Raw genomic sequence first — 20,080 nt, 5'->3', positions numbered from 1 at the left:
CAGGCCACCCTCAAGCCCCCAGAGGCAGAGTGCTTTCTCCAAAATAATAATAACAACTAGTTTTAAGCCCTTATTACATGCCAAGCATTTATGAAAGTTGTCTTTAGCTAATCTTAAACCCCTCATTTTATAGGCAAGGAAACTGAAGGTTAGGGAAGTTACATAATTTGTCCAGGTTCCCCAGATCTGTCTCCTGACCACTGTAAGACCTCACAGTACCACACTATTGCCTGTATTCTAGAAGCATATAGAAAGATAACAAAATGTACAAAGGTGGGACCAGACAAAAGGGCTCAAACGATAAGTAGGCAGTGTTCACAGGTTATGAATCTCAAACCCTGTCAATATTTAAACAAGACTTTAGTAAAAGCCCAGAAGTGATAAAAAGAGAAACATACATAGAGCCACACAGACACAGTGACTCACCTTCAGCTCCCTACAGAGCCACCTACTTACCCAGTTCCTGTCTCCTCCTCCACACAGCATAGTCAGACAGCCATCTCTTCCCTGCCACTTCAAGTGGGTTTATATTTTTCAAAATTCCAGGCCTAGCAAAGAGAGATCCAAAAGAGACAGGAGTTCTTGCCTGTACATGACCCAACCTGCCATTTCCTCCTGCCCTATCTGAAGACCTCCATCTGTTTCGCATTGGTTGGTGATGTGAATGTCTGCCCCATTCTAAAGACCCTATTCCTAGTCTCAAGAGCTGATCACTCAGGTCAGGGGAAAGTAATTCTGCAATCAACTAGGTCTGGGTTTCATGCTCACACCTGCAGCCCAGCAAGAAGTCAGCTCCCTTTGAATTTGAACTAAGAGTGAAATTGAATCATTTGCCAAGAAAAATTAAGATGCTTTCTGACATTTCAGCCAGAGGATGTATGAATAGATGCTGTGCTGGCAAAAACTACATGTCTCTATAGGTCCTATAGTATAGGAAGACTGACAAAATGAAAGTATCACTTTAAGAATATTATTGTGCCATTTGTGACAAAACGAATGGACCTAGAGGGCATTATGCTAGATGAAGTAAATCAGAGAAAGACAAATACTGTATCATTTCATTTATATGTGGAATCTAAAAGACTAAATAAATGAACAAACAAAAACCAAACAGACTCATAGAGAGTACAAACTGATAGTTGCCAGAGGGTTGGGAGATGAAGGGATGGGCAAAAAGGTGAAGGGATTAAGAGGTACAAACTTAGTTATAAATAAGTCACAAGGCTACAATGTGCAGCATAGGGAATACAGTCAACAATGTCACAATAGCCGAAACCGGTTTGGCTCAGTGGATAGAGCGTCAGCCTGTGGACTGAAAGGTCCCGGGTTCGATTCCGGTCAAGGGCATGTACCTGGGTTGCGGGCACATCCCCAGTAGGAGATGAGGAGATGTGCAGGAGGCAGCTGATCGATGTTTCTCTCTCATCGATGTTTCTAACTCTCTATCTCTCTCCCTTCCTCTCTGTAAAGAATCAATAAAAATAAAAAATAAAAATAAATAAAATAAAAAAACAATGTCACAATAACTTTGTATGGTGACAAATGGTTACTAGACTTTTCATGGTGATCACTTCGTAAGGTATGTAAATGTCAAATCACTATGTTGTATACCTGAAACTAACATAATATTGTGTCAACTGTACTTTAATTTAAAAAAGCTTTATATCCCAAAATGAAAATAAATATATTACTATGCCTACCCCCACATACCCCCGCCTTATACCCACTCACCCCACCTCTTAGCATTCTTTCCTCCTCCAACGTTTTGTTTTGCGAAATTTTAAACTAGTACAATAAACACACATATTCCCCTCATCAAGACAAATCGATTGTTAACATGTGGCCACATTTACTTTCTCTCTCATTATAATATTATGTATTTTAGTATTGATTCAATATCATTTAATGTACAATCCATATTCAAATTTTCCTAAATGTTCCAAACATGTCCTTTATAGATTTTTTAAAAAATTGATCACAAACAAGGATAACACATTGGCTTTCATGTATCTTTAGCCTCTTTTAATTCAGAGCAATGACCCCAACCTCACAGTATTGACTTTTTTGAAGAGTCCAGGCCAGTTGCTTATAGAATGTCTCATGGATTTCTGATTGTTTCTTTATTAGATTCAGTTAACCATTTCTGGACATAATAGTACATAGACGATGCGTATCACATCAGAAAGTACATGACGTCAGCTTGTTTCATTACTAAAGACGTTAGTTGAAGTAGTCGTCACCAGATTTCTTGGTTAAGGTGGCATTTGCCAGATCTCTTCATTGAAAGGTATCTTCCATTTGTAATTAAAAAGTAATCTGATGGTGATACTTTGAGACCATATAAATATCCTACTCCCCAATAGCATTTCATCCAATGGTCTTAATACTGATTCATGAATCTTGTCTGAATTATACTTTGTAAATTGCAAAATGGTGAATTTATCCTATTTGTTTGTTTTTGTTTTTATTTATTGATTTTTAGAGAGAGAGGAAGAGAAAGAGAGAAACATTGATTTATTGTTCCACATATTTATACATTTGTTGGTTGATTCTTGTATGTGCCCTGACCTGAGATTGAACCCACAACTTTGGCATATTGGGACAATGCTCTAACCCAGTGGTCGGCAAACTCATTAGTCAACAGGGCCAAATATCAACAGTACAACGATTGTAATTTCTTTTGAGAGCCAAATTTTTTAAACTTAAACTATATAGGTAGGTACATTGTTATTAACTTAATTAGGGTACTCCTAAGGCTTAGGAAAAGCCACACTCAAGGGGCCAAAGAGCCGAATGTGGCTCGTGAGCCACAGTTTGCCGACCATGGCACCAACTGAGCTACCTAGCCAGGGCCAAATGGCAAATTTCTAATTAGAGTATTCCATCTACATTTATTATGTGTGTGTGTGTTTTTAATGACATTGTTGTCATTGTTTCATTATTCCTTTTGATGCTCAAATTATCTCAAATTTGGCCAATGGGACTCCTTTCAGCTACTCCTGTCTTTTTGAGATTTCCTTTTCTATTCTTAAGCACTTCCTTATTTTTCTGGCACAAGATGTACCAGCATCACCTCATTCTCTTTCTGCCCCAGGCCTGGAAAAAGCCATATTCCTCCAAAGCTCAGGATCCTTTCAGTGGGGAATAATTTAGAACCAAGCTCTGGGAGCTAGGGTTGAGAGCAAGGTGCATTATCTTTAACTAGATCTGTTAGCAGATTAGTCACACACCACTTGCTAAGACTAATGCTTTCTGGAGGTTTTTACAAGTAAGACATTTTCATTTAATATTGCCTTACCTTATGGCAAGATTGCCCTTTGTAAACACCCTATCATTACCAGGATGCTCTGACGTTTCAAGACACTGAAACTGGCCATCTAGGCTAGGAGGATTTTACTCAAATAATTATATACAGATTTAACTTCATGCTCACCTGATCAATGTTCTCTCAGTTTAATGTTCTAGATAACTGGTTGACAGATGGCAAGTGAGCAGTGATATGGTTTCATAATTAGACTATGAAAAATGACACATGAGAAAACAATTAGAGGGAAAATATTTACCAAAGGTTAATTATCATTTTTTTCCAGGTGCACTTAAATTCAGCCATGGGGAGAAAAGTACTTTAAAACAAGAACTTAAAACAAGTCATTTAAAAAAAAACAACTTTTACTTTTTCTTATTAATCTTGAATTTGGAAGTGTTTTTTCTTAAGCCCTCTTCTGTTATAATTTAGCTAGCAGGCAATTATTGCAACTAGGGAAAACTAAACCCAAGTCATGTCTAGTTTATGTTTGTACAGTGCTTTAGAGTTGACAGAGCACTTTCCCAGAGTCACTGACTCCTCACAGCACACCTGTAAGGTGAGTGAGATTGAGCGGCCACTATACAGGGTTGCCAAGCCTGAGTTTCAAAGAGAGTCCAGGGCTATCTCCTGGTGAGGAGTAAGGAACGAGACACCATCAGATCAAAGAGTCAAGTTGGGAGTTTCTGGGGAGTATTTTACTGTCCTTTCTGCTCGTATCCAAGTATGTACCTTGCATAAAGAAGGTGTTCAGTATTCTCCTGGTGGATGAGTAAATGCTATGTTCTCACAGGCACATGGGTGGGGAGTATATAATGATGCACATGTGATGATATCATTTGACTTTTCAAACAGAAGAGGGTGTTAGAGATTTGCATTCAGCAAATGCAAGGGGTCATTCTCTACCCCATCACACAGGCCTCTTTTAGGAACTTTGGCTGGGATCAACCAGCCTCCTCTAACCCGAAGTGCTGCCCTCAGTGAAATCCTCTACACTGGAATTTTAACTTTGCTTCAATTTATGGCAGTGTTTAAAGGGTCCATCTTTCATGATTCTTTTCAACTGAGAGTACCAAGCCGATATCCTGATGCATTTGAATAAAATCACATGAGACCCCATCATCTGACCTGAGTTTCTAGGACAAATTAACTGGAAAACAGCCTCTCAGGGTTTTCTGTAAAGCAGCTTATTTTCCAAGCTAAGCCCTCCTGGGTGTGGTTCCTTCCTTAAGTCTTCTGGTCTCCCTAGGAAATTTCAAGGGCTAGAAAAGAAGATCATCCATCAGGCCTTTTCCATGACATCACCAGAACAGCTGGAACACACAGGTCATTATACTAGGTTAAGGACATACTCATCCTGTATCTTCTCTATTGTCAGTGAGAGGCAAAATAAGAGCAGGCCCTTCTCCCTCTCAGATGATGCATGCTGACAGCCTGTCCACCTGGGTGTGCTTGACCTGAATGTGCTTGTTTTTCACAGCCAGAGCTGGTGGCTTCCTCCCCACAGTTCACCGATCCTCACCTGTATGTGTGGAATGTGACAGGCAACAGACTGTTGCACCAGGTGGGAGGAGTGAAGCTGAAAACACGGCCAGGTCAATGCACAGATTTCGTCAGCATCAAAAGACAGGTTAAGATGTTGGCAAGGATGAAAGTCACCTACTACCGGTTTGCTCTGGACTGGCCCTCCGTCCTTCCTACTGGCAACCTGTCCACAGTTAACCGACAAGCTCTGCAGTACTACAGGTGTGTGGTCAGTGAGGGCCTGAAGCTCAACATCTCCCCAATGGTCACCTTGTACTACCCGACCCACACCCAGCTCGGCCTCCCCACGCCGCTGCTGCAGAGCGGGGGCTGGCTGAACCCATCCACGGCCAAGGCCTTCCAGGATTACGCCGGGCTGTGCTTCCAGGAGCTGGGGGACCTGGTGAAGCTCTGGATCACCATCAACGAGCCCAACCGACTGAGTGACATCTACAACCGCACTGGTAACGACACCTACCGGGCAGCCCACAACCTGCTGATCGCCCACGCCCTGGCCTGGCACCTCTACGACCGGCAGTACCGGCAGGCCCAGCGCGGGTCGGTCTCTCTGTCTCTGCATTCGGATTGGGCGGAACCCGCCAACCCCTATGCAGAGTCGCACTGGCAGGCGGCAGAGCGCTTCCTCCAGTTCGAAATCGCCTGGTTTGCCGAACCCCTCTTCAAGACCGGGGACTACCCGTTGGCCATGAGGGAGTACATCGCCTTCAAGAACAGGCAAGGGCTCTCGCGCTCCACGCTGCCTCAGTTCACCGAGGAGGAGAGGCGGCTAGTCAAGGGCGCTGCCGACTTCTATGCCCTGAACCACTTCACCACCAGGTTCGTGATGCACGCGCGCCAGAACGGCAGCCACTATGACACGGACAGGGACGTCCAGTTTCTGCAAGACATCACCTGCCTGAGCTCCCCCACCCGCCTGGCCGTGCTGCCCTGGGGACAGCGGAAGGTGCTGAGCTGGATCCGGAGGAACTATGGAGACCTGGATGTTTACATCACGGCCAATGGCATTGATGACCCAGCTCTGGAAAACGATGAACTCCGAAAGTACTACTTAGAGAAATACATCCAGGAGGCCAGGAAAGGTGAGGTTCGCGGGCCACCAGCTACTGGGAACAAAGGAGGAGGGGAGCCCTGGCCGGTGGGATCAATGGTTAGAGTGACAGCCCCACGCACGGAATGGTCGCAGGTTCTATTCCCTGTTGGGCACATGCGGGAGGCAACCAGTCCAGAGACAATCAGTCTTTTTTTTTTGTCTCTCTCCTTCTTCCTTCCCTCCCACTCTCTCTGAAAAACAATGGGAAAAATAAATATCCTCTGGTGATGATTACCAAAACTAAAAGAGGAGTGTAGGCTCCTTAGTGACAGTGTTAGCTCATTATGGAAAATTTGGCAAGTATAGAAACGTATTTTTTTTTTAAATAATCACCTGAAAGCCCATTCTCCAAAACAAGCACCTAGACTTGTGCTTGCTAGACATTTTTAACACAATTGAGCTCATGCTGTAATGCAATCTTGTACCCAACTTTTTCTTAATATCACATTATAAATGTGTTCCTTGTTAACATTATCTTAATGGCTCATGTAGAGGAGAAATGGGTACCCAGCCCTGAAGGCTTAAGTCTTGGCCCATGAAGGAATATATCCCCATCCCCATTACCAATTTTAGACCTAATTTAGTACAAAATATGGAAGCAGACCCTCACCCCCTAGCCTAAAGCAATATTAGGACTGTTACTGCATTTGAAAGCAGAAAGTCAGGAGATCCAGAATAAGAGAAAATAACTTTATTTACAATACTGGGTATTTTAATTTTTTCTTTTTAAGGAAAAAGTTGCATTATTTTTCTGGGGCATACATGAGAAAATTAGTGTTATGGTCAAATTCCTGAGACACTAGCCAATAAACAAAAAAAAAAGTGGAGGTGGTAATAAGTGGATATATATTTTTAAAAATATTTTAATATGTTTTTATTGATTTCAGAAAGAGAAAGGGAGGAGAGACAGAAATATCAATGATGAGAGAATCATCGATTGGGATGCCTCCTGCACACCCCTTACTGGGGGGATTGAGCCCACAACCCAGGCATGTGCCCTGAACTGTGACCTCCTGGTTCATGGATTGACATTCAACCATTGAGCCATACTGGCTGGGCAAAGTGGGTATATTTTTAAGGTAAAGTCAACAGGATTGCATGTGAGAAAAGAGTAAAAAATGATTCCAAAGTTTTGGCTTGAGTAATTAAAAGAATGATGTAGCCCAGCCGGCATGGCTCAGTGGTTAAGTGTCGACCTATGAACCAGGAGGTCACTGTTCAATTCCCAGTCAGGGCACATGCCCAGGTTGTTGCAGGCTCGATCCCCAGTGTGGGGCATGCAGGAGGCAGCCGATCAATGATTCTCCCTCCTTCTCCCTACCTCTCTGAAATCAATAAAAATATATTGGGGGGGGGGGAGGATGAAGTGGCCATTTACTAGGTTAGAGGAGACTGGTAGGCACATTTTTGGAAATGAGTTGCTTGATGTTGCAGTTTGAGATGTCTGTTAGACATCCAATTAGAGATGTCAAGTAAGCTAATAGGTGTAAGTCTCAGGTTCAGAGGAGAGGTCTGGGCTGAGATACATATTTGGGAGCCAAGAAAAAAAATGGATGGTATTTTTTTAAAATAGGGCTTATTGAAATCACTAAGGGAGCAAGGATAGAAAAGGGGGGGGTCTGAGTTCTGGGACACTTCAGTATTCAGAGGTCAGAGATGAGAAATCAGCAAAAATCACTGAAGAGGACCCACTGCTGTAAAAGATAACCAACAGCCTGTTTATATGGAAACTAGCAGTCCAGTGCATGAATTCATGCACAGGTGGGGTCCAGCTTGGCCCGGCCCCAATCGGCAAATCGGGGCTGGGACTTTCAGGGGGAGGAGGAGGTGGCGGGAGATTGGCCGGTCATCCCACCCCGATCAGGGCCCAGCTGGGGGGGAGGGGCTGCAGGTGATTGGCTGGTGGGCCCCCACCCCCAATTGGTGTGTGTGTGGGGGGGATGATGAAGGTGGAGCTGGCTGGGGGGAGGGGACGCAGGCAGATCGGGGTGGTGGGGACTGATGGGGGATGGGGCTGGCCGTGGGGAGGGGCTGTGGGCCAGCCAGCCCCACCCCCGAATGGGGGGGCCGATAGGGGGCCAGCAGCCTGGGGGAGGGGCCATGGGTGGTTGGCTGGCCAGCCCTGCCCCTGATCGGGATGGTGGAGGCCCATCTGGTGGGGGCTGATCGAGGGTAGGGCCAGCCATGGGGAGGGGCCCTGGGAGGTTGGCCAGCCAGCCCCACCCCAGATCGGGCCAGTTGGCTGGCCGCAGTGGGCGTCATAGCAACTGGTCATTCCCGTCGCTGGCTTTTTATATATATAGAATATATAGATGATCCAGTAGTGAGGGAAGATACATGAGAGAACAGATGGAGCAATGTCCTTGAGTAGGCAAGAGAAAATAAAACTTCATTTGTAAGTGGAGGAATCAGCCTCCTCCAAGAGCACAGACAAATCAATCAGAGTAATAAGAAGGCAGAATATATGTGTGCAGATGCCAGTAGGTAGGTAGATATTTGTGGAAGATTGAGGAAGTTCCCTGAGCACTTCAGTTTTTCAGTGAAGTAGGAAGGTCATTACTTCAAAGCAAGAATGACAGAGGACCCCTAGCCAGTTAGACTCGGATAGAACGTTGACCTGAGAGACTGAGGGTCCCAGGTTTGATTCCAGTCAAGGGCACATACCTAGGTTGCAGGCGCAATCCAGTCAGGGCACGTGTGGGAGGCAACCAGTCAATGTATCTCTCCCCTTCCCTTCCACTCTAAAACTCAATGGAAAAATATCCTCAAGTGAAAATTAGCAACAAAAAAATAACTCCCCCATAAAACCATTAAAAAAAAAAAAAACACAGAGTGAGTGACTAGGGGAAACCAAGTGTGGTTATAGGGCAACACTAAGGGCACATTTGAGGTTTGGAATCAGGCCAAATAGGTAAGATTTTTCCCTATGAACAAGTGACAATAAGTCCTTCATGGCATCAACTCTCAAATTTGCTTTTCCCTTCAGCTGTGTTTGTGTCATTTATAAATCAAAGTTTTACTTCAAATTTCTTTTTTAAACTTAACTATATATTTTCACCACCTTTCTATCAATTACAAAAGAATATAACAGCCCTAACTGGTTTGGCTCAGTGGATAGAGCGTCCGCCTGCAAACTGAAGGGTCCCAGTTCGATTCCAGTCAAGGGCATGTACCTTGGTTGCGGGCACATCCCCAGTGGGAGTGTGCAGGAGGCAGCTGAATCGATGTTTCTCTCATCAATGTTTCTAACTCTCTATCCCTCTCCCTTCCTCTCTAAAAAAATCAATAAAATATATAAAAAAAAAAGAATATAACAGCCCTTTAGCATGGCCCATGTGATTCAGCAGTTGAGGGTCAACCCAGGAACCAAAAGGTCACTGGTTCTATTTCCAGTCAGGGCACAGGCCCAGGTTGCTAGCTTGATCCCCAGAAGGGGGTGTGTAGGAGGCAGCCAATCAATGATGCTCCTCTTTAATCAATGTTTCTATCTCTCTATCCCGCTCCCTTCCTCTCTCTCTAAAAAAACATTTTTAAAAAAGACCTTTAATGAAAAATCACCTTTTTTTATGGGCATGGGTTTACCTTGTTTCAATGAAAACTAAATTCTTATTCAAAGGTGTGTTATAGTCCATTTATGGTTAATAATGTTCATTTCTGATATTTTTCTTTTTCAGCATACCTGGTTGATAAAGTCAAAATCAAAGGCTATTATGCATTCAAACTGACTGAAGAAAAATTTAAACCCAGATTTGGATTCTTCACATCTGACTTAAAAGCTAAATCCTCAATTCAGTTTTACAACAAACTGATCAGCAACGGTGGCTTCCCTTCTGAGAACAATAGTCCTAGATGCAGTCAGACTCAAAGAAACACAGAGTGCACTGTCTGCTTATTTCTTGTGCAGAAGAAGCCACTGATATTCTTTGGTTGTTGCTTCTTCTCTACCCTGGTTCTACTTTTATCAATCACCTTTTTTCATAAGCGAAAGAGAAGAAAATTTTGGAAAGCAAAGAACTTCCAACACATACCATTAAAGAAAGGCCACAAGAAAGTTCTTAGCTAAACTGATCCTACTTCTGCCTGCATGATAGAAAGCTTAAAAATTCACTCCAGTTCCATGTACTCATAACTTACAGAAGATATACCTATATTGTAACAAAGAAAATTTGAGATATTAGTGGTAGCCAAGATGATGACAATCGATCTCACTTCTGTTTCAAATGAATTTTCCTGTAGGTGTCTTCATGTCAGTGAATTCAATTCTTGGATCTGAAGATAAAGGCTTTACCTAGACCAGCAATTATCAACTTTTTTCATCTCATGGCACACATAAACCAATTATTAACATTCTGCAGCACACCAAAAAATTTATTTTTGCTGATCTGACAAAAAAAGTGTAATTCTAATTCATTCACACTGGATAGCTATTGTGTTAGCTGTTGTCATTTTTTTGACAATCTAAGGGAAAAGAGGTCAGTGCCCCTAAATAGATATTGCATGTTTTAAAAATCCTTGCAGCACACCAGTTAAAAATCACTGACCTAGACAATAAGCTATGAGGATTATCTGATACATTGCTTCAATGATGTTTTCCATCATTCTTCTTTTATAAATACCAAGCTACTTGTCATAAAAAAATTACTTTGAAAAAGTGCAACTTTGTTTTGTTAGACTCCATAGCAGAGATTTAAAACTCAACACTGGATGATCAGTGATATATTCTGTCACTTCTAACAAGGTGCTTTGCCCTTTATGGCAGGGTGGTTCTCAAATGGAAAGAAAAAACACAATAGGGTAGAGTGCTGTCTATAGCCAGTTACAGCATACTCTTAAGCACATCCCTTAGTTTTCCTCAATAGAAATACAAATTATCATCTAATTTTGTGAGGTCTCTCCTTTATTAAGTGATTTTTAAAAAATAACATGTTAACCTCCATTAACTCATCTCATGTAAAGATCAGAATACTAAGATTAAGGACAGCAAGACCCAAATGCCTGTGAAGATAGGAAGTCACCCAAGCAACTCTCTTTAGACAAACTGACATTCTTCCTCACATGAGTTTTGTGAGGTGACAAAATCGAATCTAGCATACTTAGGAAATGTTTTATTTATCAAGTTATCAGACCAAGGACCATATCATTTCCAAGACTAGCTCTCCCCTGAGGAGCTTCACTCTTCAGACACCACACGCATACATGGACCTCTCAAGGTGTAGAATGCAGCCACATCTGGACCCAGCAACTGTGACTCTTTGGATGCAATTCAGAATGAGGAGTCTGAATGAGTTCCAACTTTTTACACTGCAGCTGAGATTTAGTGAATTCTTAAGTCTAAACTTGGAGTTTTAACTTTCTTAATTCTGTGCTTATGATTTGTTCAGTGTATTCTAATTGTTGGAGGAATAAATCTTGCATGTAAACCCAATTATGCCCATTTTCTTTCTTTAGGTTAATCAACATTTAAATGCAGCTAGTCACTAGCCATCCTCTCCAGAAATTCAGATTTTCTTAAGTCAAAGAAAAGCTCTTCAGTTCAAAAAGGCCTGGTAGGAAAATAATCTAAATTAAGGCAATTGTAATTGTTTTCCAAGTCCACCTCTACCAGAAGCCAAATTACATATATGAGATTCTAAGTGAAATAAATACGTTTCAAAGATACTATAAAGAGGTAACACAATTGATCAAGTAAATGCAAAAGGAGTGAGAAATCAGTTTGCTCTTTGGTTGGCCAAATTCAAATAGCAAATTTTGGCTATTGCTTTTTGTCTATTCATCTTACCCCCAGTGCACCCACTCCTCCAACCATGGCTGTTTTTAGATTTTTGATATTTTCTTATGAGCACTAAGTGGGCCTGAAGGTATACACATAGTCAATTTTTTTTTTTTAAACAGAGGCATTTAAATTCATCACTTGGCTCAGGTTTTTCCTTTGTGCCACATAGATTCATTCTGACCCAGAGCTCCTGTAAATAGTCTTATAGGAAGTACCAGTTAAGAATCTCATCAATTTTTCTTTTTTCCATTGATTTTTTTATAGAATGGAAGGGAAGGAGGGGTGAAGAAACATCGACATGAGAGACAAATCCATTGGTTGCCTCCCACATGTGCCCCCACCCCACGGGAGCCGGGGATTGAACCTGCAACCCAGGCATCAAACATGAGACCCTTCAGTGTGCAGGCCAACCCTCTAACCACTGAGCATACCACCCAGCATGAAACTCGACCCAACTTTTTAACCAGTAACATCCAAGGTTTTGAAAAATGCATATTTAGCCATAAGAATAACAATGGAGCTAAGTTTAGGTTTTGCTTTTTTGGTCTCTACTTTGTATCTTGTATTCATGGTTTACAATTCCATTAATCGAACTCACTATTTTTCAAATGTCTTTATATTTAGAGCTTAAGAATGTATTGTCCTTTTTCAAACTTGTTGCCTTGCCATAAACTCTCCCAAATACGCAAATTCCAAACCCAATGCTTACAGTCCTCCCTTTCTGCCACTTGGGGAGTATTTCGACACCATTTAAGAATCCTTAGGTAGCCTGGCCAGCATGGCTCAGTGGTTGGGGTTCAACCTATGAACAGGTCAGTTTAATTCCTGGTCAGGGCACATGGCTCGGTTGCGGGCTCAATACACAGCATGGGGCATGGAGGAGGCAGCCAATGACTATCTCATCATTCATGTTTCTCTCTCCTCCCTTCTACACTGAAATCAATAAAAATATATTTTAAAAAGTATTGCATTAAAATACAATTTATCTTAGTTATCTATAGGTAAGTATTCAATGTGGTTCATGACCAATTATATTTACTATTTAGGTTTAGCTAAACTCATTTAAAAATCATAAAGGGTCAATTAGAAATGATTAATAACATTTGACAGAGTAAGATCTTTAGATAAGTTTTTGAGATTTGTTGGAAAAAAAAATCTTAAAAATCTAACTTGTTATGGTTGCATATGCAATATAACCATCTTTCACTAACAAGTCTTTGATATATGTATATGGAAATATCACAACATAATTATGGTTTAAAGAGCAGGAAAATGAGGTCAGTTTATTGACTTAATTTTCAATGTAATTTACTCTAAATTAACTGTTAACAATTAGGTCAAATGTAAGAATTGTGAAATATGAATGGGTTTGATGTTAACTGGGTGCTGTACCAACACTGCCTCCCTCATCCTCTCAAGCTGTGTGCCAACCAGATTAACTTCTCATTATAAAATATGTACTCCTCCACCTCAAAGTTGGGGCAATACACAGTGCTTATCCATAGAAGACCCAGAAGATATGAAAGACTTCCTTGGGGAGAACTAGACTTTCATTTACCACACCCAAGTAACGAAATGGAGATCACTCCTTGGATACAACCAACCTCCAAGAGTTATCTCCAGTGAAGGTCTCACCCTGCATGACAATCCACTTCACTTTTGGAGAAATCACTTACTCTCAGAGTTGCTACTATGGTCTATTACCCACACTCAATATTAACATCTGTGATATTGCCACTTGAAAATTTCTTCCTCACATCCAGCTCTGAAATCCTGTCAAAACATCTCCTTTACATTTCCACTGCTATTACCATCTTAAATCTTTATAAACTGAACCTCCCTGGCAATCTGGGTACCATTCACTTGGCAAACAGTTATGTGCCAAACACTGTTCCAGGTACTTAAAATATCCCTATAGAAACCCACCCCTCTGTGAAGGTTAAATTTAGCATCAAGAAAACATACAATTAACACACAACGAAGTAAACTACAAATATTACATTGAAACAGAGTAAGGATATGCTAGGTTGGGGGTGAGGAGTGAGCACAAGAGGGTGGTCAAGGTGGGCTTTTGTAAAATTTGAGGTCATTGGTGAGTCCTAAGACAACTTCCAAAGGGAAAGATAATTTGAAGCCTTAGGGGCAGCAACATTGAATAGAAAGGTCAGTTCAGTCAGTGTAAAAGTAAGGGTAGGTTCAGTTTAAAAAAGCATTCTGGCCCTAGCCAGTTTGGCTCAGTGGATGGAGCATCCGCCTGTAGACCAAAGGGCACGATTCTGGTCAAGGGCACGTATCTCGGTTGCAGGTTCCTCCCCAGCCTGGGCCATAGATATTTCTGTCTTTCCCTCTCTTCTGCTCACTCTAAAAATTAATGGAAAATTATCCTTGAGCAAGGATTTAAAAAAAGGCATTCTGGCTGCTGCTGAAAACATGGAGGAACAAAAGTAACCAGTTAAAAGACTATTACAGCCCTAGCTGGTATGGCTCAGTGGATAGTCAGCCTGCAAAGAGTCCCAGGTCCCTTTCCAGGCAAGGGTACATACCCGGGTTGTGGCCTCGATCCCCAGTAAAGGGCATGCGGGAGGCAGCCAATCAATGATTCTCTCATTGATGTTTCTCTCCCTTCCTCTCTGAAATCAGTAAAAATATATTTAAAAAAAGAAAAGACTATTACACCAATCCAGGCAAAATATACAGGGATTTTTGTTTCATTTCTACATTATGAAAAATTTCAAAACTTTATATAAGTAGGAATATTATAATGAAGCCCCATCTAGCTTCAACAAATTATCAACTTGGAAATAACTTGTTTCACCTAAAATGCTATTCAATGCCTACCCCAGTCCCACCTAAAATACTTCAAAACAAATTCTCGATTTATCATTTCATCCATTTCTTAAACACCTAATAATTATAATCATCAAACCAAACAATATGTATTTGAAGTGTTGACACATGAAATTAGGAGATTATGGAATGTTATCAGTTTGTTAAATATCAAAGACTAGGACTGTGATGCCAAACCTATGACACACGCACTCATTTTTTTGGTTTATTTTTCTTTGTTAAATGGTATTTAAATATATAAAATAAATACCAAAAATATAAATCTTTTACTATGGTTGCAAATATCAAAAAATTTCTGTATGTGACACAGCACCAGAGTTAAGTTAGGGTTTTTCAAAATGCTGACACGCTGAGCTCAAAAGGTTCGCCATCACTGGACTAGGATATGAAAGTAAATAGATGACGAAGGGTATAGGGTAAAGGATAACATGGAGAGGACCTTGGAGCACAGCAACTATCCTATATAATAAAGAGCTAATATGCTAATTAGACCGGACTGCAGAACAACCTTCTGGAACGACCAGTGGGTGGGGCTGCAAGGGCTGAGCCCCTTGCATGAATTTCGTGCATCAGGCCTCTAGTGTTTATCATAAACACAAATTAACTGCATCTCCCAATACTTACTAAGGGTGTACCACTTTGTCTCCCTTCGCAGAATAAGTTACTGGTATACAGACAAATAATTCAGACACACTTGCCTCAGATTCAAATTCATGCCTTTGCAAAATTAGATTACCTTCAGGCCACCCCCCAGAATTCTACATCCAATGATAAACAGCTACATAGTGTTGCCTGTCACTGGTATATTCTTTTTTTTTTTTTAATATATTTTATTGATTATTTACAGAGAGGAAGGGAGAGAGATAGAGAGAAACATCGATGAGAGAGAAACACCGATCAGCTGGCTCCTGCACATCTCCCACTGGGGATGTGCCCGCAACCCAGGTACATGCCCTTGACCGGAATCAAACCTGGGACCTTTCAGTCCGCAGGCCAACGCTCTATCCACTGAGCCAAACCGGTTTCAGCCACTGGTATATTCTTGCCTTGATAATTCTTTCAACAAAAGAAGTCACTCTTCCCATGAAGTCTTACTAGAAACTTAACTGTTTACCAGCCAAATAGTTGGAAAGAATTATCAGTTTAAGAAAAAAAGTCTCAAATCAATACAAGGCTTTTATTGTACATCTTTATAGTTTGACAAATGTGGCAAATCATTCGGCATCTCGGTGTTTCTATAGCTGGACAACTGTAAAAAGAAATAAAAATGACTGTAAATCTCCATCAAAATCCTTGCCCAGAAAAGTTCTACTCTAAATATAAAACATAGATTCACATTTTAAAATGTGAATGCAATTTCATTTATTATCTGCCAAATTTACTGTTTCAGATTGCAACTCATTTCTGCCACTGTAACTCATTAAGTCTTAGTAAATTAAGATACCCCCCAAGTAAAGCAGTAATAAAACTTAAGACACTATAAGAACCTACCTTAGATCTTATTCATCAGCCTGCTGAACTGTTCCCTTTTCAGAAACATAGATACCATCCAAAAATTTCCTGATATCCTTGTTTTTAACTGTTGTGGCTTGCTGAATCAAAGCAGCTATAAGAGATAAGGCAATTACTTTACCAGCGAAACCCATTTAAAACCTGAGTATTTTGAGGAAAGCTTTTAATCCACAATTAAAAAAAGCTCACCAAATGAACAGAATACCATATATTCAACTATAATATTTAGAAAAAAATTATAGGCATAATAAACATACAAACCTGAATTTGATACAAGTTCAATGTCATTTCCTTCAAGAATCAACTCATCTTTCTGGGCTTGAGATACTGAACAAGCAACGCCTAAAAGGGGAGAAGGTATTTGCATAGTGTCAACATATAATCAGATGTGCAGAGAAAATATTTAATTTAAAAATATTTAAATCAAGTAGCAATTTATTCCATTTAAAATCTTGTTTGTGTATCTGCTTGAATGAATCTCTCCCATAGTAGTTACACGCTGATTCAATTAAGGAGTAGAGAAGATGACATTTAGCTAGTACATTTTAGCTATAGAAAGCTTGTATTCCCATCCCTCCAGACCCCAATGGAATAAAAAGCACCGAGAGCTTATAAGCTTTAAAATTTTCTACACCCTATCCAGTGTGACTCAGTGGTTAGAATGTGGACCCTGAACAATAATGATCTGGGGTTTCCCAGTCAAGGGCACAAGGGAATGTACCTGGTTTGCTGCAGGTTCGATCCCTGGCCAAGTCTAGTCAATTCAGCAAGCAAGCAATCAATAGTGTTCTCTCTCTCTCTCACCCTTCCCTCCCTTCCACTCTCTTCAAAAAATCAATAGAAAAATTATCTTCGGGTAAGAATTAACACACAATTTTCTAATGCTTCAGTGTTTATGTATCAGGCAAGAACTGCTCTAAGTGCACTTCAAATTTAGCTCATGAGATGTTCCCAATTTTACAGATAAGGAAAATGAGCTACAGAGATAACTGGCCCAAGGTTGACTGTGAGGCCTCAGAATTGAACCTAGGCATTCTATGCTATTAACTGCTATCCAAATAGTCTTTTTTAGGATTTCAGTTTGCAAAGCGAATTAAACACAACTACCATGCCCTGCAAACTACCCCAATGCAAAAGCCTTCAGGAATTGCAATTGGTATAAAGCCTTTAATTAGTACCAAGAGTTATTATAAGCATCATCAAAACAGACAATTCTGAAATATATTTGGTTGTATTCATAGCTAACCCAAACTACCAGCCTTCACAAGTACAAAGGAAATATTTCTGAACCATCAGAAGGTATCCACATACCTGACCTCATCCGAACTCTGCGGATGTATTTTTCGCCCAAGAAATTTCTAATTTCAACAAGAGAACCATTCTCCTGAATAACGACGTTGATGGGGAAGTGAGCGTACACAGACCTCATCTTGTAACGGAAGCCCTACATTAAGAAAACAATTAGCAATGCTGAGAAATTTGAAAGACAAGAAATCGTTTTAAAAATTTGTAAGATACTTATAATTTCAAAATAAAACAGTCCTCACATAGCCCTCGTCAAGGTTTTATAACTGTCACCCGAGCCAAGCCTTACAAAAATTTGATACACAAACATGTTTCAGGACTGTAAAGCTCCTTAAGGAAGCATTATGTATTTTTTCACTTGGAGTTTACATACATATTATTTTGTCTTAGTTTCAGGTGTACAACATAGTGGTTAGACAATCATATACTTTACAAAGTGTCCCCCAATATTTCCAGTACCCACCTGGCATAGTTATCACATTACTGACTACATTAAGGAAGCATTATTTTACTACCTCCTGTGCCCACAGCAATCAATGCTAGCTTCTTTTAATAAGAAACCCCAAGTCCTTTACCTTGGACATAAGACTAACATTTACTGAGTCACTAAGGTAGGATAGATGGCAAGAATTGAGGATATTAAGACAGGCACTCTGCCCTCAAGGAACTTACTAGGTTGGGAGCAAGGGGTAAACAAAGGGAGACATGGCAAGATAGGCTTATAATGGAGCCAGTACAAGTTGCCATTATCAGGTGTACGCTAGGACAGACTTTTAACTAAAAGAAAAGCATTTCAGCAAAGACAGAAGCATCAATTTTATTTTAAAGGCCAGGGAGAGGGATTTGGAAGGAGAATAGTGATATCAAATATGCTTTTAGGGAAATGAACAGGGAGCTCAGAAATCAGACCCATCTTTTCCTATCCCTATCAAGAGGCCTTGGTGATGCAAGGCACACCACAAATAAATCAAAATCTACCCGATGTGCTACAATTTGCAATAAAAGCAAAACAAAACACACCCTCAGCCCCACTAAGACCATCGGGTCTTTCCTTGCATCGATCACTTAATCCTGAACACTTAAAGGAGACCCTAAGTAAACACTTTTACTAAGATCACCTGTTCCCACATTCTAGAGCTCAGAAATTTCAGTAAATCACATGCATAATTTATTCCCTACAGCAGACACTTATGCTGCCTCAAGTACAGCCACCCCGTAAAAAGTTGTCTGACGGATTTGCTTACCAGTGTAACACCCTTGATCATGTTCTGTACATGACTGCAGATAGTGCGAACTGTGGCCAGTTCCTTTCTATTTCCCCACCATTTGTCAACCCGGAGCTGTAACAGAATAAAAACTTTAGCAGATTCTTTCCAGTAATAAGTAACTTGGAAGAAAAGTCCATTTACGCAGAGAATTACAATACATTCTAACATGAGGCCTAATTAAAGCACATGCTTTTCAACTGGAAAGATGTAACCACATATAAAGCCCTCAGTAATTAACAGTTATCACTGTTCACCCACCACAGGTACACAGTTTAACAAAGGAACGACAACCCACTTCACTTCTAGAAAGCTAAAATGCTAAGTGTGAAGAAGTCTACTGCCCGATTCCGAAGACTCTTACAAAAACAATCCCGAGGAACTTGCAACAGTTGTTAAGACCTGCCACTACCGAGGGCTACCAGCATGGAGCTTTGTTTATAGTCCCCTCTTCAGGAAATTGGTTCTCCAACTTCGCTAAAACTACCTACAACTTTTGACACCAAATTTTCAGCTAAAACATTAAACCTCAGTTCTGTCATTTTTAAAGCAGCCAAATACGATGTTATTAAAGCACAACCTTCCAAATAAGCCATGAAGGTGTCAAACACACACACACACACACACACAAACCTTACCCTCTTCTTCTTCTTTCCCAGGAGACTGAGCTCTACATTGATGTGGTTGAAGTCCCTCCGCAGGGTGCCCCTGGGGCCCTTCACAATCACCGTGCGCCCCTTCAGAGTGATGTCCACTAGGAAAGAACGCATTGGTGAGGCGGCGGAGCCGGGGACACAGCGCGCAGTAAAGGCGTAAGAAAAAGACCAACGTCAAGTCCCCTACCATTTTCTGGGATGTCCACAGTCTGATTGCTGAGAATGGTCTTCATCCTGAAACACAAACACTCGGGATAACCAGAGACCTGAGCAGGGCCACTTTCCGCCCAAACTACCCTGCCCCGGTGTCACATCTATCGGAGACCGGCAGGCAAAAACCCTGGGGAGGTCTCGGGTGGACCCACCGGGAGAGCGGCGCCCCGTGCGTGCCGGCCTGCGAGCAGCAAGCCGGTGTCCCGAGGCCCAGCGGACCAACTCCGACCCGGCGCCACCCTGGGAGCCCTATCAGCGAGGCGCCATCCCGGCAGCGCTGCGGGGCGCGGGTAGGCCCAACAGCCGGGACAGAGCTCGAATCCCAGTGCCGACAAACCCAGATAGGGCCCGCCGCGCGGGGGAACAGCCAGGATAAAGCCTCCGAGCGCCACACCGGCGCCGCTGGCTCTCCCAGGGCCGATGGCTTCAGATTCCCAAGGCCCACCGAATACAGACATAACCTCACCTCGCAGTAGATGCGGCAAAGAGGAAGCGTCTTTCGTCATCACGTTCTTGTAGCCGTAAGGGCCCTGCGTATGACGTCATGAGTGCGCGACGCCACTCGGCTAA

General features: G+C 41.6%; 2 protein-coding genes and 1 long non-coding RNA gene across 4 annotated transcripts in view; 1 reads left to right on the top strand and 2 right to left on the bottom strand.

The window, feature by feature from the left end:
- The window catches only part of KLB (klotho beta), a 34,741-nt gene extending 24,448 nt beyond the window's left edge, over window positions 1-10,293 (top strand). Inside the window, exons 4-5 of one of the 2 annotated variants that reach the window (XM_023753650.1) lie at window positions 4,812-5,928; window positions 9,614-10,293. In XM_023753650.1, coding sequence (XP_023609418.1) covers window positions 4,812-5,928; window positions 9,614-10,002 — 1,506 coding nt within the window. In that variant the 3' untranslated portion in view covers window positions 10,003-10,293. Of the gene's footprint in view, window positions 1-4,784; window positions 5,929-9,613 lie in introns of both variants that reach the window. The other variant, XM_006088503.3, reaches the window with a different exon arrangement.
- LOC111825961 lies at window positions 1,991-4,904 on the bottom strand. The gene is made up of 3 exons (XR_002829198.1): window positions 4,433-4,904; window positions 3,434-3,516; window positions 1,991-2,444 (listed from the first exon to the last, which is right to left on the bottom strand). It is a non-coding gene; the product is annotated as an uncharacterized LOC111825961 (long non-coding RNA).
- Window positions 10,294-15,717: 5,424 nt separating the features above from the next.
- Window positions 15,718-20,075, bottom strand: RPL9 (ribosomal protein L9). The gene is made up of 8 exons (XM_006088502.3): window positions 19,977-20,075; window positions 19,485-19,531; window positions 19,280-19,395; window positions 18,621-18,716; window positions 17,383-17,515; window positions 16,333-16,413; window positions 16,051-16,165; window positions 15,718-15,808 (listed from the first exon to the last, which is right to left on the bottom strand). The coding sequence occupies exons 1-7, from the start codon at window positions 20,054-20,056 to the stop codon at window positions 16,059-16,061; spliced, it is 660 nt and encodes a 219-aa protein (XP_006088564.2). The 5' UTR covers window positions 20,057-20,075; the 3' UTR covers window positions 15,718-15,808; window positions 16,051-16,058.
- Between the last annotated feature and the right edge of the window lie 5 nt (window positions 20,076-20,080).

Source organism: Myotis lucifugus, unplaced genomic scaffold (genome assembly GCF_000147115.1).
Source record: "Myotis lucifugus unplaced genomic scaffold, Myoluc2.0 scaffold_48, whole genome shotgun sequence".
Taxonomy (NCBI): Eukaryota; Metazoa; Chordata; class Mammalia; order Chiroptera; family Vespertilionidae; genus Myotis; species Myotis lucifugus.
Note: the sequence above shows the minus strand (reverse complement) of the source record. Positions and strands in the feature narration are given on the sequence as shown.